Genomic DNA, 23580 nt, shown 5'->3' on the forward strand with positions numbered 1-23580 from the left:
TTTTTTTTTTCTTTTCTTTATTCTTGCAAGTGGTTTGTTCATCATGGTTTTAGTGAATTACGCGACGTTTCGTGGTTCTAGGGGGTCTTTTTGCCTCTTCGCATCTCCCGTTGTCTAGGCAATAGTCGCGTAGGCACTGCAGCTTCTTTCAGGAATCGCTCCTCTCGAGTGAATAACCCAACTTTCGACTAAGCTGTGCCATCCTTCCAAGATCTCTCCAAAACTGCCTGCCAACTGAATACGCTCATTTGGGGAGGCACTTCGTCCCATGGCACAACTAACCGGGGGAGTACCTACACCTCTAACACTAAATTCTCCCCCTTGGTGGGATGCATCACATGGGGGAAGGCTCACTCTTTCATTTTTGTTCCCCTCACCCCTCTCCTTGGTAATAATTAAACGGAGGGAAGCTGGGAGTCTCCCCAAAAAGGCGCTCTATTTGTAAAACATTCGACAAAAAAAAAAGCGTAAACAGGTGTATACACGTGCGTACATTCAAATATATATCTATGGAGGGGGGTGGGGGGGGAACCCCCCCCCTAGGCTGCGTGATATCTTCTTTTCAACGGAAAAAAAAAAAAAAAAAAAATTGACTCGTATGACCAAGCAACGAAATATGACCCGCTCAGCTACGCACCATAAAATGTGCTAATCAAAGTTCTTCATTTTGTAAAGCGGCGGAGCGTGGCAAGGGGAAAGGGAGAGACCAACGAGTACTGGGGGGAAAGTTTTACAAATTGCCGCACGTGTAGAAGGAAGGGCGGAAAAAAAAAGCAAAAAAGGTGGGCAAAAAATGGTGGGCAAAAAAGGTGGGCAAAAAATGGTGGGCAAAAAATGGTGGGCAAAAATGGTGGGCAAAAATGGTGGGCAAAAAATGGTGGGCAAAAAATGGGCCAAAAAATGGGGCAAAAATGTGGCAAAAAAAATTACAAAACGGAAGGCGAAGCTAAAGCGAATGGGAACGCAAAGCAGAAACAACGCGGCGGCGCGAAGCGAAAAAAAAACACAAACGAACGACATATGCATGCGCAAAGCGGCGTCAAAAGGGGAATCACTCTGCGCGGTCCCTGCTTCGTTCCTCTCGTTTCCTTTTTTTTGTGAAGTCTGCACGTTGTGCCTGGCATACGCTCCAGGGGGCGACGGAGTGGTTGAGAAAGTGAGCAGCCAGCGGCGGGTAAGTGGCAATTTCCGACGGTTACGCAGCAACACGCGGCGGCTAAGCAGTGACCAGCGACGTTTAAGCAGCAGCCAGCGACGTTTAAGCAGCAACCTGTAGGGGCGAGGCAACTCAGAAGAAGCGGTAGCGCGACGGGCGAACCAATCGACGAAGGATCCCCTCGAAGAAGCACACACAGCGTCAGGCAGCGTGAACCATATGATGAATACACGAACTCGTTTGCAGAAAGAAAAAGAGAGGAGAAAATGCCGCCCCTGCCTGCGCTTGCGCCGGTGCTCGTTGCAGTGACGCTCACCCACCTAGTGTGCCATTGCTTTGTAAACACCAAATATCAAATACAGCTAGACTACAGCATACCTAGCGAGTTCCTCCACAACGACCGTCCGCATAAGTACACCAACGTAACTATTGGGAATGACTCCTTTCTGTGCCTCTTAGGAAAGTCTAGCAGGTTTGGCGATGTCAGAGAAGGGGGGACTCCTTTTCCCTCTCCCTATGAGGATGAGGCGGAAGAGGTAGCACTGTCGTCGGTGTGTGATGATCTGGAGGTATTTAAAACGGCAGGAGAAGAAACACCCCAAGGGATGAACAAGTACGTGGAGGAAAAACTACGTCGAAGCAATTACCGCTTGAAGTATTCTCAGGGGCAAGGAATATATTACGAATTAGATACACAAAATGATCTCCCCTCGGCAGGCACATGGGAAGGGGCGGCAACCCAAATGGTTGGAAGTAAAATGGAAGCGGGAGCAACCACCCGCAAAAAAGGAGGAGAGGAAGAAGGAGCAGCAGGAAGAAGCACCAAAGGGAGTGGCCACGGATACAGGGAAGCCAACCAAGCAATGAAGAAAGACCACACAGGGAGTGGCCACGGATACGGGGAAGCCAGCCACGCAATAAAGAATGACCACACAGGAAGGAGGGGGTCCCCAAAGAAGCACAGCTTTAACGAAATGAACGTAGCTCAACGAAAGAAGAACGCACGCCTAGCCATACAGTGCAACTTCCAAAAAATGTATGACTACATATTCTACAAACACAAATTCAATGCCTATCATAAAAATAGAACCTATCGAAACGTGAACGAACAAGTTTTGCTAAAAAATCACATGATAAGGGGGAAAATGCTAACCATAAAAAATGCTTGCATTGATGTGTTTGCACCGTCTAGTGAGAATGAACTGAAAATCTGCCTAAACAGATCCATCTCATTTGTTTCGAAAAGGTATGATCAGAAAAAAATCCCAACTAAGAAAAAAAAACACACATGTGTTTGTAGCTACCAGAATGACAAAGATCTACTCTTCGTTAACAACACCGTAGTTCAGTACTACAGCGATGGGACCTATTTATTTGAAGTCCTTTACATATGTGGGAACAATAACTTACGAGTTAACAGCTTTGAAAAATTGCATCGATATTATTTCCCGTTGATTTTCCAGATATATGAACATGTTCAGGCGAATTTGACCCAATTGTACAAAATTATTCAAAACAAATGGGCAAGCAAGGAGCCTTACTTTTTTAAAACCTTTTCCATGTACAGATACAGTGAGAGTTACTTCAGAGCGTTAAAGGAGAACCTAAATAAATTGTTGAATGGATTTTTTCCAAAGGTAAAGCATCTCTACAGGGTAACTCTTAGTGCATATATGTTCTGTGATTACACCGATAGGGTAAACCCACCCAATCATTTATTGCTAAAAGGATTAATGAATAAGTGCTTCCAGTTCAGTAAGCATGACGAATATATTTACGAAGTATGCTTACCCAACAGCGTCATTCGATATGAGAAGGACGCATATGATAGAGTAAAGTACCCCCTTACTTTGCTTGGATCTTCTGATCGCTCCACAAATGAAGGAAAACCTTTTTTCGAAAAAATGTATGATGCGTTTCCTGTGCTCAAAATGAATTATAGGAATCGTAAAGATGCAGAAAATTATTTGAAGACACAAAAGGGGGTAATTACTCAATCGGCTGGTATATCGATTACTCCGGAGACGGACATTGATCATGCGGTTGTTTTTTCCGGGGGGGATTTCCCCTCGCAGGGTTATCCCCCTTCGGCGAACCAACTTTCTGCCTCATCCATTTTGGCGCCCGCCTCGGCGACTGTCCTTTCGTCGTCATCGGTTTTTGCGGCCTCCCCCTCGGAGTACACTCAGAATGGTCGTAACGGCGGTAGTAACAGTGGTAGTAGCAGCGGTAGTAGTGGCGGTAGTAGCGGCGGTAGTAGCGGCGGTAGTAGCGGCGGTAGCGGTGATGGACGTAGCCAAAGTGCCCACTCGCCCCTAGCGACCTTCAAAGCCACAATTACGCCCGTGAAGGAGGCCGCCACCCCTCCTCCCTACTTCTCCTTTGCCGCGGACCGAATTCCATACATAAGCACATACATGATAGACAAGCCAGTGGAGATTTTAAAATACGGGAACGAAAACTTCTACAAAGCGTTAGCGGTTGATTTGAGGGGAGGACGGTGCAGAGACTCTCTTGGCGATGTACACGATTACATAACGACCATCTACTTTGACTGCTCTTTGCATTACCAGAACGAGACGCAGACAAACATAGTGAACATATTTCAGACCACGGAGTGCCACTACTACGTGCATGTGTCGTCTCCCGTCCTTTGCGCCCACCCGACCCTGCACACGTCTTTAAAATCGCAGAACGAAGTTGTGCGGTGTTTCAGAAATGTGTTTGCAGCGAGCGCCCAGAGGGTGGGCCGCTCCAGAGGCAGAAGCGGAAGCAACAGTGCCTCCGCGAGCTGTGGAGAGGGAGAGCCCGCGTTAGACGACCCCTACCTCAGTGACGCAGACAAGCTCTACCTGCACCAGTTTCAGGGAAAAAAAAAAATGCTGCAGAAAAAAAACATGCACGCACTCGAATCCGTGCCCAGGAACACTAAAATGGAGTTCGGCGTAAAATATGACTTCGGGTTAGGAAATTATATCCGAAAAAGAGTGTACAAAGGAACCCCCATTTTTCACATTGGCAACATTGTGAGGCATCGATACTGGAATTACGAAGCAGTGGTGGTCAGCTGGGATTACATGTGCTACGCGCCAGCCGAGTGGAAATATCATTTCTTTCTCGAGTACCCAACCGAAGTTCAAAACTCTGTGCATTACCTCCTTTTGGTTAATAAAGACGGGAAAAAGGGAGGCGCAATTTTACATGACCGTTCAACTTACACGGACCATCCTAACAAACGTACAGAAACTTCACACGCGAAACAGGATAAACACTCAACTGCTGACGTGGCGTGGGAAAACGTCCGACTCAACGTGAGCGAAGAACAACCATTCCATGATGACCACTTCAACTTCGCGTACGTTCCCGAGTCCAGTTTGGTTTATGGAGACAAAATGATTTACAGTGAACATTTGTCGCAGTTTTTCGAACAGTACAATTCCTTTTTTCATTTTTACATTCCAAAAAAGGATCATATAATTTGGAAGCTTTTCCCGTATGACTTCTTCAACCTTATATTTTGACCGGTTCGCCCGTCACTCTATGACGCTTTCACTTGTTTTGCGGCATTTTTCTGTAGGACCCCCCACCCAATCGTGTTAAAAGAGTGACCATATATTTTTTTTTTCTTTTCTTTATCTTTAACGTTTTGCCTGAACTGTTCATGTTGTTTGCAGCTGCTAGCTAAAAAAAAAAAAAAATCCTCTTTTTTGCCTGTTTGTTCAGGCAAAATGCGCGGTGTGTCGTACCCAAATTTGCACACTAGCGCATACACACAAACAGACCCTGATTGTGGACTACCCATTTAAGTCCCCCCAATTTATGCAGTGTATATGTCCATAAATGTCACCTCCTCGTTGTACATTTTTCATTTCATTCTACGTTTCACTCGATGGATTAGCCATCCGGGAGGGTTTTCCTACCTCAGAAGAGCCTCCCCCCTCCAGTTTGTGCCTTTCATTCTTTACTCAACTTTTCTTTTGCGCGCAGCCCAAAGCGCGTTTTATTTTTTCACGTTCAACTGCGAACCTGTTTGAAACACCTTTGTTTTGGATAACGCCCACAGGGGAAGGAGGGTGAGGGGAGGTCTTTCCCCTGGGATATACAATGTACGTGACAAGTGGCGCGGCAAATCTGTGTGTGCCAAGTGAAGCCCTGTTCACCCCCAAAAGTGTAGCCCCTCGTTGTTGGCTCCCACGCACGGGACATCCACCTAGCAAACACCACACTGCTACACATCCTCCAAGACGCCCTTTAGCTTCTTCCCGTCATGTAACTCCTGCAGTTTGTCTATGCCCCCGACGAATTTCCCATTTACGTACAACTGCGGGAAGGTAGGCCATTCAGAGTAAATTTTTAAAGATCTCCTCAACTGTTCATCATCCAAAATATTAACAGTCCTAATTTCTTTCACTTTGTTTAGCTTCAAAATGTGTATTGCTTGTTTGCTATATTTACAAAATGGGTTTAAAGCTGTACCCTTCATGAAGAGAACTATTTTGTGTTTTTTAATTATACTTTCGATGAAGTTAATTACTTCTTCTGTTAACTCCTCTTGCGTTTCGCTTTCACTGGGGGTGTCGCTGCAGGGTTCGTCTTCGGGATTGCTCATTTGGGTGTGCGCTTCGGGACTGCTCATTTGGGTGTGCTCTTCGAGACTGCTCGTTTGGGTGTGCTCTTCGAGACTGCTCATTTGGGTGTGCTCTTCGCCACTGAATTGATCTGCCCTCTCCATTTCGACATGATTCCCCTGGTGGGTATCTTCCCTGAATTGAAACTTCCCTCCCTTACCACTTTCACAGTTTGCTTTGCGTGCAAAAATTCGTCCTCCTGTTTCCTCACCGTTGGAATTGGCCCTTTCACACTCGGCAAGTTGGCGACTCCCATGGCAGCTGTACCTCCACAGGGGTTCCCATTTCTTTCGAGCAATTTTTTCGCCACATATTTTGTTCACTCCCTTTACATTTTCCCTTAACTCACTTTTTGTTTCCCCTTCATTAGAAGTTATTGCCGTATTTTTATGAGGAGACAATATTTTAATTCCCCACGATGCTCTTTTGCTATTTATGTTTGTGCCTTCCAAATGGACCACTTTGCTTTTTTTTCGTAACTTTGCAGGGGTACCATTATCGTGGTGTAGACCCTCTATCGATTTTTCATTCGAGAAGGCTTCGTACAGTGGGAAGGCGCCGAGCAGGCAAACCAAATGGGGCACCTTACTGTTCTTCTTCATGTTGTTTGCCTTAACACTTGGGGAAGGCATTGACCGGGAGGGGGGAGAGATCGAAGCAGTAGTTCACAAACGTTTGCTCAGGTGTGCAACATAAGCGTATATAGGCAAACCGCACGCGTGCTAGCCGCGCACATGGTTGCTACGTGCACAGTTGCTACATACGTGCGTGGATTTTTTTTAATTATTATTCCCCCGCTGTGGCACGCATGTGAAATGATAAACTTATTTGTACATGGTCGCCCGCGCGTTAGGGAAAGCGCCTTGCGGAATTCGCAAAACGTACGGTTTGTGGCACGAGAAGGGGGAAGTAAAAAAAAAAAAAAAACAAAGGCAACGAAGACGAAAATGGCAACGAAAACGGAAATGGAAGCGGGGGAGGTGTTTCTCCTCCGAATGGCAGACGCCAGCACGCCGCTTTTCTCTCACCCTGTGTCGTTGTCGATGTCCCCCCCCTTGCGCAGCAGTTCGAAGGTGGAGCGGTGGAGGACGGTCTGCGTGGCAACGAGGGAGTAGTTTGCCATCAGGTTGTATTTCTGCAAAATGGTCATGACCCTCTGGTGAGCAACATTTAAGTCGATTTTGTGCCTCACCAGAAATTTCACGAACGGCTCGTCATTTATGTGCACCTCCTTTAAGTTTTTAATTGGCAACACTGATGATATTTTAAACGTGAGCGTCACGCTTTCATTGGGTCCCCCCATAATGTCTTTAACCTCCTGTTCATACATTTTTTTTTTAAAAGGGGGGGGCATATATCTCCATAATTTGTACTTTATGTTAATCGTTTTTTCTGTTGCGGGGGTGGAATGACAGTTCCCTCGCTTGCCGTCATTACCTCCTCCCGTGGTGATATTTTTGTTCCCTCTGCTGGGAGTAGCCGAGTCGACACCTGTATGGGCCTCCTCACCATTCATCTTATCCATCATCACCCCTCTGTTGGTTTCTCCCTCCACGAGATAACCATCGTATATCGCATCCTCCACGGGAACAAGCAGTTCGATCCATTTATTACGGAAAATGGAGGTCCCTTTTTTCCCACCCGCCACGGCAACCAGGTCATCGACCCCCTCAGGTACAAACTCCATTTCAACGAATGGCATTGATACACCTTCTCTACTTGGAAACATCCAAAAGGTTAAATGTTCTCGGTATGACAAAACAGAGTTAAACAACAGAGAACACAACTCACATATATTCTTTTTATCGACTATTGTCTCATTTATGATTCGAAAAAAGGAAATGATATTGGAGTGATTCATTTTTGGGAGCCATATTCTAGCATAGTTATAAATTATATTCAGGGCTGAATTAATTTTGGAGTTTTCTTTCAGTATGTTTTCTTCCTCCAGGATGAATTTCCTCGTTCGGTTTTTCACCTCACCGTGGTTATCTATTTGCCCTTCCCGTGTGGGTACCCTTCCCCTACTGCGATAAAACCAGCAGTCCTCCTCCTCCACAGTCTCCCCCACATTTTCGAAATATATGCCAACTGAATTGGTCCAGTAGTGCATATCCCCTTTGTACTCATTTTCTCCTGACGTGGCAGAACTCTTCGCATTCTTCATGCCTCCGATTAGCATTTTTTCCTCATTAAAAAAAAACATATTTTCAAAATCGTTTTGTGGTTCCCTTCGAGTGGACGTTGCTTTGTAGGGGTTTATCTTCGTAAGCACGTCGCCCGCGTGGCGGGCCCCGATATTGTCATTTTTTCCTCCCTCCGCCAAAGGGTCGTCCCATCGTTTCCCCTCTTTGTACGGGGGGTCCCCATTTTTGGGTTCCAAAATGCGCAGGGCGTACGACTTCTGGATAAAATTCCTCCCCAACCAGATTTTTTGAGCTTTTTTTTTTAAAAAAACGTCATCGTTGCTGTGGGAGTAGGCGTTAATCATATGTTTCAATTTGTCCGTGTTTGTTTGGTTCATATGAAAGGGGGTACTGCTCAGGTGATTCGTTGTGTGCGTCCATTTCTTTGCTACGGGATTGTCTCCTCCGGTTTCCCATTTCACGTTTTGTATTTCCTCCGATTTGGCTTCACTCAGGGGGTGGTGATCCCCCCACAAGGGATCTTTCGCGCTGTGCGGCCCATCCTCCTCTTGCCTCTTCGCCTTTTTATGCTCACCTCGGTTGCCATGGTCGCCCTTGCCATGGTCGCTTTTGCCATCGCCGCTTTCGCCATAGCCGCTTTCGCCATAGCCGCCTTTACCATCGCCGCTTTCGCCATAGCCGCCTTTACCATCGCCGCTTTCGCCATCACCCCTCTCAGGGGAATCCTCCTGATTCACCTCTTTAGAGTCACCCAAAAGGGCCGCATAACTCCGCTTGTAAGTTTTCGCCTCGCCAAGGGACGCCGTGTCGACATACAAATCCTTGGTGCTGTAAAGGAACCACACGAGGTGCAAAACTATTTCGTCATCCTGGCGGTGGTCATTTGCGTGACCCTCGGGGGGCGATCCGCTCTGTAGGCTTTGCACGTTTGGTTTGACATCGGGTTTCACATCGGCTTTCACATCGGCTTTCACATCTGCTTTCACATCGGGTTTCACATCGGCTTTCACATCGGGTTTCACATCTGCTTTCACATCTGCTTTCACATTTGCGTTTTGGTTCGCGCCTGGCGGGCTGTCCGCCCCGGGGAGCTTCTCCCCAGTTGGAGCGCCCCCCTCGGGAGCAGTCGGCGGAGAGCACCTCCTCCTAATCGCAGTTACGTGCTGAAAAACGTCGCCTATCTCGGACCAAGTCAAGGTAATATCCGAATAGTGAAGTCTCAGCTGATCCAACAAAACAAGCCAACATTTTAACGTCTTCAAAAACTCCACAAAAGGGTACAACATGGTGTAGAGAAAAAATGGAGGAAAGAAAAAAACTTCCGAAAAGACAATCTGATTTTTCATTTTGAACAAGTACTTTATATTTAATATAAACACGTCGTATTCTTCGAAAATTTTTAAATCGTTCTCGATGGCACCATCTCCAAGTGAGACGTGTTCTGTTCCTTCCAAAGGGTGGTGACTGCTACTCTCTCGTGGTGGATTTACATGATCGTGATCACTATGGAGGTCTCCACCCGGAGTGTAGATCGTAGACTGATTTACTCTCTTCAAATTTATAATGTAGCAAAAATGGGAAAAGAGATAAATGAATAGGTCTTCCTCATCCAGGTGGTCAATGAGCATGCCGCTTTCCTGTGTGTTGGGTGGTTCTCCACTTTTGGCGCCACTTCCTTCCACTGTGGTTATGTCGTTTTCGTCTGGGTGCTCCCGTGGGCCCTTCTTGGGTGGGGCGCCATGTTGACCTGCACGTTGATCTACACTCCCGTCACCACGCTGATCGGCATGCCCGTCACCACACTGGTTACCTCTCTCCTTTGCCAAAGGAGGAGACGACGAACCCATCCCGGAAATACTTTTCGTAGGCACTTGTCGCGGCTGTATAGCCCCGCCTCGCTCCTCATTCCTATCCTTTTCTTCGGCACCCCGTTGGGGAGTAGAAGGTCCCCCCTGAACCAACTTCCCCCTTTTGAAGAAATTTTTTATCGACACCTCCCTCCTCTGATGCCTACCCAAGTAGGTACCCCTGTAATGTGGTATGATCACAATTTTGGAGAAATGTCCTGGGTGAAGAATAAAATAAAAAGATAACACCCCCTTCTTGTTGTTACTAAACGATTTTAATGTCATCATAACAGTCAGGAGATTAACGTAATTAAATTCAACGTCGTGTAGGAGGTCTACTGGATGCAAAAAATGGATCTTTCTCAAATGCTCACTCGTCTTGTTAATTAGAATATAAAGGTTGTAATGAAATTCAAAAGTCAAAAAGAGAAACCTCAGTAGGCTGAAAATTTTTTTTTTCAAATACAAGTAGAGCTTCTTCTTCTCTCGAGAAAATAATTTATTAATACATTCAAAGGGGGACTTAAAAGAGATGTCCAAAAAAAGTAATTTTTCCACTGCGTCTTCTTCATCGCTCGTTTGTTTTATCCTGCGGTTAGTCGTCATATTATTTGTGTCTACTTCACCTACGCTTTTTGAAAAGGGCTCTTTTTTGTGACCTCCATTTGTGGCATGTGATCCATCAGGTGGGTCATCCAACTGTCCGGATGTTATGTCTCCACCACTGAGAATGTCTAACACGACAGAACATGCAATCTGTTTGTTAACCCCACAGTGATACTCAACAGTGATGTTTCCCAAATGACAACTGCGGATGGATATATCGGGTGACATGATTTTTTCCAGATAGTACAGCTCAGGGAAGAAATTCCACACGGAAAAGATTTTGCTCATGACTGAAAAGAGGTGAAGAATGCTGGTTGAAGAACAGTCGTCCTTGAGCAGTACGTACATTTTTTTCATCTGCACCCAGTCCTCCGGGGGAGCGTCTGTCCCTTCTTCCCCTCCCAGTGGCTCAATCTTCACATTTATCGCCACATTGGAGCACAAAAAAGAAACCTCCGTGCTTCTCTTCATATCCAAGTCCCTTATCTTGAGGAGTTTTTTCTTCCGAACGGGGACTTCAAAAAAAAAGGACCCATAAGTGTTCACTTTGATCAGGAGGGGGTACTCGCTTCTTTCGTGATTGCTCAGAAATTCCTCGCTCGAGTAGTGCTCCGCGTCGAGATCACATTCCAGGTGAAGCAGGTAGTTGGTGATGTAGTCCGCTGGGTATTTCTCCTTCTCGCGGTCGGCCAGGTTCGCTTCGGCTGGGCTCGCTTCGTCCGGGTTCGCCTCGTCCGGGCGGGGGTCACCGCTCCCTCTGGGGGGCGCCCGCTTGGACTGGTTCTTACTCACGAAGTATTGAAGGTCGAAGAAACTCTTCTTCGTCTCTTTCCTCAGTCGGGAGTACGCCTGGTCGGAGGCGAGTTTAAGTGTGGGATTGCCCTGTGCATGTGTGGGACTGCCCTGCGCATTTTTGAGATTGCCCTGCGCACGTGTGCCTCCTCCCTGGGCAGTCTCCTCATGCTGAACGACCCCTCCGCCCAACGCTCCACCCCCGGGCGGGGCTACACAAAACCGACTGCAAAAAACGGGACACCGCGAATTCATCTGTAGGAGTTTCCCCAAAGTGGAAAATAAATTTGAAAATCGATTCACCATGTCTCGTACCCCGTCCAAATAATCATCAACATTATTTACAAGGGGGTAACTCCTATGTATTAATGGAATGGTAAAGAATTGTTTCTTCTTGTTCTTCCCTTGTTCTCCTCGTATTTTTTCTGTCCCCAAAGTTACTCCCTTACTTTCACAGATGACAATGTACGTTTTGTGTATGCAATCATTTTCTATCATCAGGATTAGTAACAGGGGGGTGTGGTCATATGTGTAGATGGTGAAATACAGCACTGAGAAGAAGTTCTTTCGGAAGGGGTCTTTTGATGAAGCATCCTTCTTCCCTTCTTGGGGGGTCTTCTCCTCATATTTACTGTCCCTGGGTTGCTGCAGGGGGGTGGTGCCGCTCAAATTGGACTCATCAAAATGAATCCCTTCCAAGCTGCCAATACGATTAGCCTCACTGGGGGTGCTTCCTCCCATGTGAGCACTCCCTTTCGAGTGAGACCAACCGCCTGCCTTCTCAACCCCACCCTGTACCATTTTCCGGAGAGCCCTCTCAAAGGTTCCCCCATTGAAGGTACCCCCTCCATTGAGGGTACCCCCCCCATGGGTGGACCCCTGTGTCACGTCCACCTCCTCATCACAAGGAAGATAAAAATAAAAATCGATAAAAGAAAGAAAACTCTGAAGAAACTTCGTCAAAACGATGTTTGCTGAGTAGTTATATTTCTTTAAGAGATCATAAAGCTTCAATTTGTAAACGAAGAAATTGGGACAGAACTCATCCTTGTCTAGCTCATAGTTGAATATCCTTCCAGCATTTATTTGTAGAAATCTTTTTTGCAACTCGTTATACATGTACACATAGAGAGAGAATCGCTTCAGTAGGTACACCACATATATGACCAGCTTAAGGTCGTAGTGGAGACTGATCATATCGATAAAAGTTTTGCTATTCCAGTGGCACATGATGATGAGCTTTTCACTTTGCCTACTTAAGAAAAGGTTGATTTTCTGTCCGTAGAAGGTGTACCTTAGAAGGCAGAAGTCTCCGTTTTGCTTCCTCATCAGTATTGTTTTAATGCGGTTTTGCAGGGGCGTCACGCCTACCTTGGCGTCTCCCTGCGAGTTGTTTTGGCCACTCGGCGCGTTGTATTCGCCACTCGGCGAGTTGTATTTGCCACTGGGCGAGTTGTATTTGCCACTCGGCGAGTTGTATTTGCCACTCGGCGAGTTGTATTTGCCTCCCTCCGCGTTGTATTCGCCCCCCTCCTCGCTCTTCTTTGCCCCGCCTGGGGTGACACCACCCGTTCGGCGGTCCACCCCCTCGTCCTCGCAGTGCAACTCCCCACGGATGTAACCCATATCGAAGAAGTAATCATGTATCAACTCATGCACACCAATTGCGTTGTTTACGAAGGAGGTCTCGCTGCTCCTGTTGTGATCCATGCTGCCTACGCCGGGGAGTGACTCCCCTCCGGATAAGCTGAATGCCTTCAAAATGGAGAACAAAAAACGCGTAACGCAGTTTGCCACCCGAGTGAACCAACTCTCTAGGTGAATATGAGCCGGGTCAAACATGAACAGCTTCTTCATCCTCCTCTGCAATATACCACAGTACATAAATTCGAAGTATGTTAAAATATCATCCGTGTGAATGCTTTCCTTTTTCCTCTTTTTAAAAAAACTGAATGGCCACAAAAAAACTTTTATATTCCCATTTTCGTTATTTAGGACAAACTTAAGTATCATTTTTTTTTTACTATATTGATCAAGTAGGGGTATTTTCTCGAACCAGTGATACATTCCTTTGGTGAGTTCACACTCATACAAATGGATGTCCAAATGAAGTGAGGCATCCTTATCACTAAGACTGTAATTGTAACAAGAAGGAGTGACCTCCACTGTGCTATTTGAGAAGCACTTATAAATAAAAACCTTTTTCACTGCGTAGTTAAACGTATTATACTGATTTATACAGCTTTTAAAAAATTCCATAATTTGCACACTACAATAAAAGTGACTGATTTTGTAGATTTCGTAGAGTACGTCTGCCAATGGTAGTGTCTCCTCTGCCTGCGTCCTTTTTTCCCGTTCTCTGTGGTAGTGCTGCTCGATGGGATTTATTCGGGCATGCCTCTTTTGGTCCTTGTGTATTTGTTTGTCCCTGTGGTGGGCGCCTCCTTCGTCTGTCTTTAGCAAAAACTCGTCGCTATTGGAGCACTCCGCGTCGCTATCGGAACTCGCCGCGTCGCTATTGGAACTCGCCGCGTCGCTATTGGAAGTCTTCGCATCTCTATTGGAAGTCACCGCATCTCTATTGGAACTCCCCATGTCAATATCTTCGGAGGGGGAATTCACCTCCTCTTTGGCAGCGCCCATCTGGGGCACGTCCGCCGCTACACGCATCTCCGATCCCGCCGCCATTTCGCTCATTTTCTGCACAACTCCATAGCTCACCAAACTGATGAGATTCAAGTTATGCGAAGAGTGCAAATTCATATGGCGTAGAAAAAAAATATCCGCCTTGACTACACTCCATGTAACAAAATCGGTGATGAGAGAGACCTTCACTTCGCTAACCACATCTAACTCTATGAATCCGTCAGAAAATGCAAAATTTACTCTATCCTTAGGTATCCTGGATGAATAATAATTAATCAAAAATTCATCCATAATTCGTTTTTTTAAAATGTTTATTTGATTTATGTCTAAGTCTGGGATGAAGGATTCTGTGGGTTTGGTTAGGATCCCTTTGAAGAGAAGTGGGAACCTCGTATACCTCCCTGTGGATAATAAATCAATAGCACAAAGTATGTTGTTTTCGTTGATTTGGAGATCCATAATTTTTACTTTGCAGAGATATAAGTCATACTGATACTTGCTCTTAAGTTCTTTATTATTTTCTCTATATTCTAAAATGAGCTTAATTATATCACTAATTTCTTTGTGGTTTCTCCTGAATGTATTTAACTCCTGGAGCTTTAGGAAGCATTCCCTCATGTGTCTGCAGTACTGGATGAGGGCACTTCTAAGGTAATCACAATTTTCTCCGTTGTCGTTATCCACTCGGTCGCAGAAGAGACTCCAGTCATTTATGGACCTGCGTACCACTTTTTTCAGCATCATTCCGTAGCTGATTCCTTTGTAGTCGTCGTACTCCTCGCCGTCGTCACACTCGTCGTAGTTATGGGGCTCCTCTCCGGTGCGGCCATCATCCGCAGGGGGCATACCATCAGTAAGGGGCATACCATCAGTAAGGGGCATACCATCAGTAAGGGGCATACCATCCGCAAGGGGCATTCCATCCGCAGGGGGCATACCATCCGCGTGGTGCGCACCACCCACGGTGGGGGAGTTCCTGTCGATGGGCTGGTCTCGCCCCTCTCGCCCGTCTGGCCGGTCCGGCCCGTCCTTACCACCCAGAGTCATCATTTGGGAGGAGAAGCCACCGCGTCAGTACTCTGTGCAGACGGTACACATAAGGGGGAGAACTTCCGCATGCCTCTGCACATGGTCTGGCGCGTGGGCTGCTTTGTAAGTTGGCTCCCCTGGCACCCATTCGGCGGAAACCCGATTTGACTTCACACCGCGGGGGAGCGGTCAGCGCGATGGCTCCCTTACGGCCTGGCTGCGCATCAGCTGCGATTGAGATGCGATTCAGCTGGACTTGGCTGCGCATGAGCTGCGACTTGGCTGCGCATGAGCTGCGACTTGGCTGCAACTTGGCTGCAACTTGGCTGCAACTTGGCTGCGACTTGGCTTCAACTTGCCTGCGGCGCCACTGATGCTTCTCACCGCCGAATTGGTTGCGCGCAAAGAGGGGCAACGCATGAATCAGTAGCATCACAACAGAAAAAAATTATTTTCTCAATTTGTGCGAGTCTCTAAACAAATTTGAGGTGACAAAAAAAAAAAAAAAGGGGTTCCCCCCAAAACGACAAATTAAAAACTAGGGGGGTGTTCGCTTGGGGAAGCATACGTGTATAGGCAGGCTTGCGTGTGGATAGGAATACAATACATATACGCGGATAGATTTCTGTGCACGTACACGTGCCCGTGAGCGAATTTGAAAAGGCACTAGGATGGCCCTCTTTTTTTTCATTTGGGGAAAAAAAAAGAATTGCCTAACGCTCCTTGGAGTCGCTCGCGGGGGAGAAAAAAAAAATAAAGCGGCCATATGATGTAGCGACGTGGAATGGGTGATCGTGAAGGTCAGGTCGTTCCCCTTCTGCGGGAAAACTCCTTTCCAGTACTTCTCTCAGCCACACTCTGTGTGTGACGATATAAAAGAACGTACTCGTCCCCCTTCCCCTCGGTTGGGTATGCAACAAAAAATGGTTACTCAGAGGGGAAGCGATGCCTCTTCGTTTTTTTTTTTTTTTTTTCTTTTTCCTTTTGTAACGTTCGAAGAACACTAAAAAGGGTGTGCCCCCAATATAAGCTATGTGCGGAGTGGTCATTAAAATCGGATGAGTATGATAACTACACATATGCGGTGCTTCCGATTAGCGCTCATCCCTCCACTTGTATATGCCAACAATGTAAAGTGCTGAGAAAAAAGGGGCGCCAGGGTTTGGATGTCCTCCAGCAGCTTCCTAAATGTCCCCCTTCAAAGCAGCGCGTTTAACTTCTTCTTCATATTTTTTATAATCGTGTCGTCCTCATTATATATTCCAGTTTCGATGAGTCGCTTTATTTCGCTTTTTAAATTTTCGATCATGTTCGCATTATCGTTTGTCTTTGGCTTGTCCCTTTTTCTAAATCCGTCCGTTTGGGGGGTCGCGGCGGAGTCCTTTGGGATGGCCCTCCCACGCTTCTCACTTAGAAGCTTGGCGTGGGGGGGTGCCTCCCTGTAGTGAGCGCCTATCCCTTTGAGGGGGGCGTCTACCCCTTTGGAGGGGATGGCTACCCCCTTGGAGGGGATGACTACCCCTTTTGAGGTGTTGCCCGCCACCCCTTTGCCCTTGAGAAGGCTCCTCTGTGGGGGTGGTTTCTTCCCCCTCGGGTGGCTAGCCAAACTTGCGTGCCTTCCTAGCGGGGGCACCTTCCCTGGTGGGTTCCTACTCAGCGTTCGCGATGGGTCGGTGCGGATGGCCAGCACCTCGTCCGGGAATTCGCCTGCGTATACATCCATATACTGGTTGGGGGGCTGTCTTGCTATGCGGTCTCCCATCCGGTCTGCTGACTGTCCTGCTACGCGGCCTCCTATCCGGTCTGCTGACTGGCCTGCCAACCCGTCTGACGAGTCTCCCCGCCAGTGCCCGGGGGAGGTACGGTCCAACTCCTTCGCCTCGGCTCGCAGAATGAGCCTGACCTCCTGGACGTCCCTCAAAATGGAGCGGACCTTTTCCTCCAGCAAGTCGTCATTCGTCAAGTCGTAAATCTGTTCAATCTGTGGCACGAAATTACCAACGAGCTGGATAATTCGTTTTCTGTTTTTCCGCACAGTTCTTATGTAGCTGCTGCTGATGCTGCCGATGCTCATGCTGTGTGTCGCTTTCCCCTGCGCATTCCCCTGCGCTTCCTCCCCCTCCCCCTCGTGTGTGTATCCCCCCCAGCCGCGCGACTGTACCGTTTGTCGGTGAAATAACTTAAGGCGTTTCAGTTCGTCCTTCAGCTCCTCAAAGTAAGTGTTGCTGATAATGGCATTATCCCTACTGTTGTACTTCCCCAAAATGGTCTTCATCTCTTCATTTTCTTTGCTTAATTTCTTCACCTTTGTCAGAGCAGTTTTGTAACTAGCAACGAGCTGGTCATTTTCTTTTACGAGACTTTCCCCTAAATGGGTCCTCCGTAATTTTTGCTTAAAATAGGTCAACGATTTTTCATAAGCGTGTTTAATTTTTTTTAATTTTTTTTCCAAAATATATATTTCGTCATTTAATTGTTTGTCTTTTAATTTGACAATGTTTTCATTTTTTTTTACATTTATTTGTTCTTCTTTTACTTTAATTACAATTTCTTTTAATTCGTTTTTTTTTTTTCAAGTTCGTTTTTTCTTTCCCTTTCCATAGCTTCATATTTCTTTATCAATTTTTTCATCACATTTTGTTCCCTCCTTTTTAGCACCTCCATCATTCTCCTTTCCTCCTCTTCTTTCCACAGTTTGAATTCATATATGTTGCTCGGGATGGTGTCATGCTTTGGGGGACGTTTAACTAGATGATCTCCCTTCTCGTCTACTGTGAGCATTTCCTCCTGTGGGGACCCAATTTTTATTCCAACTTCATTGACCCCCCCCTGCTGTGCGCTCAAAAACACCTGCACACTTAACTCTGACGTTAAATATTTCTCCTTAAAAACGTGTAAATAAAGAGGTACGCAAAAGTCAAACTGATAGTAATCTCTTTGTGGAGATGCTCCTCTCTCCTTCATCAGTGTGTTCTTTAATTCCTTGGACATATTTTTTAGGGGCAGTTCCCCCACTCCGATGTTGATTCCGCTGCCAATATTGTCATTGGGGTCACCATGGATGCCTTCTTCTCCCTCAGTGTTCTCCTCGCGCAGAGCCAAGTTGAAGTGTATCGATTTGCCTTCGAGCTGGTCGCAGGGGTCTGCGCCCTTCACCTGGAAGTCGTGGCTCACGTGACAATTCTTCAGTTCGATCTGAGGGGTAAGGGTAAGAGCAAGTATGCGCGTAAAAGCAAGTCTACGTGTAAAAGCAAGTATACGTGTAAAAGCAAGTATAGGTGTAAGGGTAAGTATACGTGTACAGGTAAAAGCAATTCTACGTGTACGGGTAAGGGCAAGTCTACGTGTACGTGGTGGCTACGCGTGACCAGGCGGTGACTACGAAGCCAGTTCGCCGCAGCTGCTCTCTTGCGCGGACGTGCCACCCACCTGCCGGTTCTCCTCGAAGGGGTAGAACGGAGATATGAAGCACCGCTCAAGAAGGCCCGACTCGATCTTCACGAAAAAGTCGCTCTGCCGAGTCTTCCTCTTTTCTGCGTAAATGTTGCTCAGCTCCAGGATGTGGCAGCGCTCCACAGAGAGGAACAAGTTCCACATGAGCAAGTGATCCTTGTGGGAGCCCAACTCCTTTCTGTGTGAGCGAACTCTGGGGTCCCAACTGGGGGAATTGCTGCTTCTCCGGTAGGGGTACTTCTCATTCTTATAACGCGGATAAGCCGCTATGCTACTCCCACTTGTGTGGCCACCCCCATCGCTGTCACCGCTTCCAACACCACCGCCGCTACTTCCCCATCGCAAAGAATTGATAAACCTCCCCCCACCTTCTCCCCCCCGAGGACGCAAACAAATAGACATGATCGTGGCTTGAAAGTTGAACGACGGGGTAGACCCACCCACGGTGTTCAATTGGCACGTCATCCTTTCCATGTCTTTGTAACGAATCCACAAATCGCTACTTTTTTTATCAAGGGAAAAAAATGCTCCCTTCTTTTCGACCTTCAACTGTATCTTGTTAAAAATAATGTGTATGTCGTTCAGGCGGAAGTAATCATAAAGCTCTTCCACTCGGTCGATTAGGATCAATGAGAAATGGCATCCCATTGGAGAGCTGCCATCGGTAGGGGGGTGGTCATCCCCATCACGATGATTGTCATTAATTCCATGGACGGGTCCCTCCCCTGGTGAAGCAAAACCAGATTCGTTTCTGTTGACCCCCCTGGTGGTATCATCCTGGGTGTCCTCCTCCTTAGGTGAAAGACTTTGCAGCATGTCCCCCACGGTAACCTCTACACAGTTGTGACGAAAGAAACTCTGCTCATATGCATCAAAGTTGATTTGCAGGTAGAATAAATTGGTCATGTGACAGAGGTTCACTAGGTGCCAGTACTTCCGTGCGTGCTTGTCGAGGGGGCGACGTGCGTAGTGGTGAGCATGGCGGTTGGTATGGCGGTTGGTATGGCGGTCGGTGTAGCGGTCGGTGTAGCGGTCGGTGTAGCGGTCGGCGTAGTGGTCGTCATATCGGTCGGCATAGTGGTCGTCATATCGGTCGGCGTAGCGGTCGCCATAGCACCCGTCGTGCTCATAATCGCAGCCCCGTTTGTCGCTCCCCTCCAAGTCCCTCCTCCCCACCATGCACTCCTCAAACTTGACCGAAATGGAAAAAATAAAATCGTTGCTCACGTAAAAGTTACTAATATTCTCGTACTTCCTTTGATCAATAAACTCAAAGTCACTTAGCAGATCCTTGAATAAGCATTTGAAGTAAATCTGTCCATTTTCAAATTGGATGTCGTCCTCTACTAGGTCTACGCTCTTGAGCAGGTGTATTTTGTTCCTCCCAGCGCTGGTGCGTCCGTTTGGTTCTCTCGTGTGGTCGCCACGTAGTGGGCGGTGCTGCCCGTCTGTATCCACCCCGTCTGCCTTTACCCCGTCTGCGTCCGCCACGTCTGCGTCCGCCGCGTCTTTTTCCACCCCGTCTGCATCCACCCCTGCCTGTCCGTCACCATCACTGTGCTCACCTATCTCATACTTCACTTTGCTAATCTGTATGTACAATTCCATATGCTGAGACAGAAACGTTGCGATCTCAGTTATTGTTCCATTGAGCAGACATTCGTATTCATTTTTTTTTCTCTTCTTTAAAATTCGATGAAACTTTTGGATGAAATACTGCTTGGACTTGTTGACTGTCTCGATGTCATTTGCCTCCGCCAAGTTTATGATAAAGTTATCGCAGCGGCTGTTTTCATTTTTTTCGATACTTTTAAAAATTACGAACTTGAGGGATACGTGGACGCAGGCGATTTCTTCTGTATCCATTGAACTGCGCGCATTTGGGGGGATGCCCCAAGTTTTGTCTTTGGCGTTCAGGGGGGGGGTGATCACTTGGGCGTTGCTCAGTAGGGCGTTGCTCAGATGGGCGTTGCTCACAGGGGGGTCTACTCAGTCGGGAGGTGCTCAGTTTGCACTACCGTTGGGATACTACTGCACTACCGTTGGGATACTACTGCACTACCGTTGGGATACTACTGCACTACCGTTGGGATACGGCTGCACTACTATTGGGCCGCTCCTCCCTAAAAGCGCAACCAACGAGGCAGGCTCGCACAACCAGGCGCGGAGAAGCGGAAGAGCAGCAAGTAGAGGAAGAGCCCGATGAACGCACACAGGGGGTCCTAAGCCAGGGTGTGTTTATTCGCAATGATGTTTGCGAATGTGTGGGCGTGGCGTTTTGCAGCCCACGGCATATTTGCGAAGCCGCGGAGGGGGGGAAGCGGGCGCCAGTGTCTTGAGGTGGAGGAGTGGGTAATCGGTGAAGTGGGTAAGCGGTGAATTGGTGAATTGGTGAAGCGGTGAAGCGGCGACACTGAACAGAAGCGAGGGAAAATGTGCGAAGGGAAGGACCATAACGAGTAAAAGGAAGGTTAAAAAACGTGAAGAAAGCACCAAAGAGGGGACTAAACAATTACAAGCTACGCCAAAGGGGAAACGAAAAATACCCTGAGCGCACCTCTTTCATTTCTCGACGTTCGTGTAATATACGCCTACTTTACCCCTCAGCACAACAAAAAAAAAAAAAAAAAAAAAAAAAAATCCCCCTTTTTTTCCCGCCTTCTCTCAAATGCTGCGTTACGTTTTCAAATAGGAAAATGAAAAGAAGCCTCACCAACCATGATGCGTCTCTTCGCTCCTTAAGATTTTTTTTTTTTTTGCATCCAAAGAGAAAGAACCCAACCACTGTGCGAGAAAAAATAACACATATAATTAAAGAGGCACTTTGCGCCAAATTGAACGGAGAAGGACGAGAAGAACCACTGGCCTCGCTGATCAGTGAGCGAAAGTGGAAAAAAAGAATAAAGAAAAGGGATCGATCCCCTCGTGTTTGCGGCACCAAAAGAGGGGAGAAGCTCCCTTCTGTTTCACGTCGGCGCTTCCGTTCACCACTGACACGTCGCTGCTCACACGTCGCTACTCACACATCGCCACTCACACGTCGATGCTCACACATCGCTCCTCACACATCGCTCCTCACACTTTGCCGCTTCCCCTTCCCCAACCAGCAGATTCGTAGGGAAAAACGGAAGGATCGCCCAACACAGGAACGCAGCCCAACTCCGGCTCCTTGACGCGCCGCCCATTCCCGCAAAGATGATGAGCGATATAGATGACCTGGACCAGACCAACCATGATGACGGCACATACGATGAGAAAAACATCGACGCGTATGATAAGTACGACCAAGACAACGATGACCAAGTGCTTAGACAACACAAAGTGGGGAAGCTCATTTCTGAGAAGTACCTGTCCGATTTTATAAACGAAGACATTTTCTTCATCGGGGAGATTGTTGGCAGGCAGGACAACATGATTAGCCTAAAGTCGGTCAACGGTAAGGCTACAAGGGGGGAAGTGGCAGTGGTGGGGGGAACAAGCGCAATTTTTAATGGGGCACTCTCTCCCTTCAGAAGCAAACCCCAGCTCACCACTGCCGCTACCGCTACCTCTAATGCACGTCCATTTGGACAGAGGAACAACACCCCTCCTCCGACCCGTCTCACCACACAGGCAACTACGTCGACTGCGTCATCAGAGACAAACTCTTCAACGAAGACGCCAAGTACGTAGGGATTAAAGGCACCGTGTCGGACGACTTAAAAATTGTTGAGACGAGGGGCATCATCCGTTTGGACGAAGTCAATTTTGAAGTGGTCAATGAGTATGTAAATATTTTCATGGAGAATGCCAACTCGGAAGTTTTTTTATCGTCCTATTGAGGGAGAAGCAGAGGCGGAGTGAGAGGCGGAATGAGAAGCGGATGGGGGGAGTTGTGACGTGGATTTTTTCTCCGTTTGGTTTGCCCTCCCTGTGTAGGGGTCGCAAGATCGCAAAAACGTTGTCCCAGAGTTATCCGCGTGATATATTGCTATACACCCATTTTGTTTATCCACTGCGCGGATCCGCTCCCCTTTTTTTTTTTTTTTAAGTTAAATAATTTCGCATCCTTTCCGCCACCAAATAAGCATAAACAGCGTCATCAAATTAATTTGGTTAACTGACCATACCCGCATTGTCACTTTTTCAAGCTATCTCTTTTTTTTTTTTTTTTGTTTAAAAATTCATCTACTTCACATTATACACATACAAAACAATTAAAACGTACATCATGCAACTTAGAATTAATTGAATTTGAAAGCTCGGTGGGAGGAGTTCCACCATGTGTGTGCTCCATTTATTTATGGACACATCGTTGGGGACATAAACAGGGGCACACGATTGACAAAAAAAAAAAAAGTGATTGGGGAAATCAAACTTTGCAACGAATTTGTTATACTGCCAGGTGAATGACCAGATCCATGTCTTTCCCAAAGTGGCAAAAAACATAAAAGGAAAGAAATACGCAATAAACTCGCGGTGGTACGAATTGTGCCGAGCCTGGGTGGCCTCTTAAAAAGGCAAATATTTATCTTCCGTTATGAGAGCTAGCCAAACTGCGCCAAAAAAAAAAATTAACACGTGTAAAGGGAGGGAAGATAAACTGCCCACCAAGGGGCACACAAGCGTTTTTTTCCTCTCCGCTTCTAGCGGCTTCTGACCGCTTTGGGCCGCTACTCCAAACGCACCGTGCGAGTAGTACACCGAGTCGATATTCCTGATGAGCGCCAGGAAGGGAAACTCCCGCCCCTTGGCGTTTATCCTGATTTGGTCCGACGCAACTGGGAGGGAGAGGGAAAGGAGGTGTCCATGATGGGGTGTAGGGGTGGAAGAAATGGGTGAAAATACACTCGGGGGCATACACATCGGGGAATACACTCGGGGGCATACACATCGGGGAATACACTCGGGTGACTACACTCGGGGGCCCCCCCCCACGCGAGGCTTGCACACAGGGCGCCACTCAATCCTTACGCAGACGCAGGACAAACGCGTGATTGAGCAAATTCTCCAGAAGGAAAAAAAAGGAGATGTGCGCAACTCCGCATCCGTGGCCCTTCGAGAGGACATGTCCACCGCTGGACACGTAGCCAATTATTTTCCTGGAGGCCAAAATTATTTCATCTCCTTTGCCTTTTTCGCCACGGTTGGCGTCTGACTCCTCTGCTAAGTGATATATCTGCGCGTTTGTTTTTGCTGACCCAGGGGGCGCATTCTTCTTCATGACTCTGCTTTTGTATCTGCGACTGATTGGCTCTTTGAGCTTCTCTACCTTGTTGCTGTGCTTGCCCCATTAT

At 47.2% G+C, this 23580-nt stretch overlaps 6 protein-coding genes across 6 annotated transcripts in view; 2 read left to right on the top strand and 4 right to left on the bottom strand.

Annotated features, from left to right (window-relative positions):
* Positions 1-1422: 1422 nt before the first annotated feature.
* Positions 1423-4677, top strand: PCYB_011620 (cloroquine resistance associated protein cg1; the record flags this gene model as incomplete). Its single annotated transcript, XM_004220668.1, has 2 exons — positions 1423-3160; positions 3581-4677. The coding sequence occupies 2 exons, from the start codon at positions 1423-1425 to the stop codon at positions 4675-4677; spliced, it is 2835 nt and encodes a 944-aa protein (XP_004220716.1).
* A 708-nt stretch (positions 4678-5385) lies between these two features.
* PCYB_011630 (glutaredoxin domain containing protein) lies at positions 5386-6402 on the bottom strand (the record flags this gene model as incomplete). The annotated part of the gene is made up of 1 exon (XM_004220669.1): positions 5386-6402. A coding segment is annotated over exon 1 (999 nt), but the record flags the coding sequence as incomplete, so codon positions are not given.
* Positions 6403-6808: 406 nt separating this feature from the next.
* PCYB_011640 (cloroquine resistance associated protein Cg2) lies at positions 6809-14872 on the bottom strand (the record flags this gene model as incomplete). Its single annotated transcript, XM_004220670.1, has 2 exons — positions 6809-12931; positions 12974-14872. The coding sequence occupies 2 exons, from the start codon at positions 14870-14872 to the stop codon at positions 6809-6811; spliced, it is 8022 nt and encodes a 2673-aa protein (XP_004220718.1).
* Positions 14873-16049: 1177 nt separating this feature from the next.
* PCYB_011650 (cloroquine resistance asscociatd protein Cg7) lies at positions 16050-20170 on the bottom strand (the record flags this gene model as incomplete). The annotated part of the gene is made up of 4 exons (XM_004220671.1): positions 16050-16832; positions 17013-17126; positions 17405-18046; positions 18281-20170. 2 exons carry the CDS (start codon positions 20168-20170, stop codon positions 17405-17407), a joined length of 2532 nt encoding a protein of 843 aa, XP_004220719.1. The 3' UTR covers positions 16050-16832; positions 17013-17126.
* Positions 20171-21499: 1329 nt separating this feature from the next.
* PCYB_011660 (hypothetical protein) lies at positions 21500-22125 on the top strand (the record flags this gene model as incomplete). Its single annotated transcript, XM_004220672.1, has 2 exons — positions 21500-21740; positions 21917-22125. The coding sequence occupies 2 exons, from the start codon at positions 21500-21502 to the stop codon at positions 22123-22125; spliced, it is 450 nt and encodes a 149-aa protein (XP_004220720.1).
* Positions 22126-22676: 551 nt separating this feature from the next.
* Positions 22677-23580, bottom strand: part of PCYB_011670 (POP1-like nucleolar ribonuclease) — a gene marked incomplete at its 3' end in the record, with an annotated part of 4339 nt that continues 3435 nt past the window's right edge. Inside the window, exons 5-6 of the mRNA XM_004220673.1 lie at positions 22972-23064; positions 22677-22783 (exon numbers count right to left, since the gene is read on the bottom strand). Coding sequence (XP_004220721.1) covers positions 22677-22783; positions 22972-23064 — 200 coding nt within the window. The remainder of the gene's footprint in view (positions 22784-22971; positions 23065-23580) is intronic.

Source organism: Plasmodium cynomolgi, chromosome 1 (assembly GCF_000321355.1).
Source record: "Plasmodium cynomolgi strain B DNA, chromosome 1, whole genome shotgun sequence".
In the NCBI taxonomy this organism is placed as follows: domain Eukaryota; phylum Apicomplexa; class Aconoidasida; order Haemosporida; family Plasmodiidae; genus Plasmodium; species Plasmodium cynomolgi.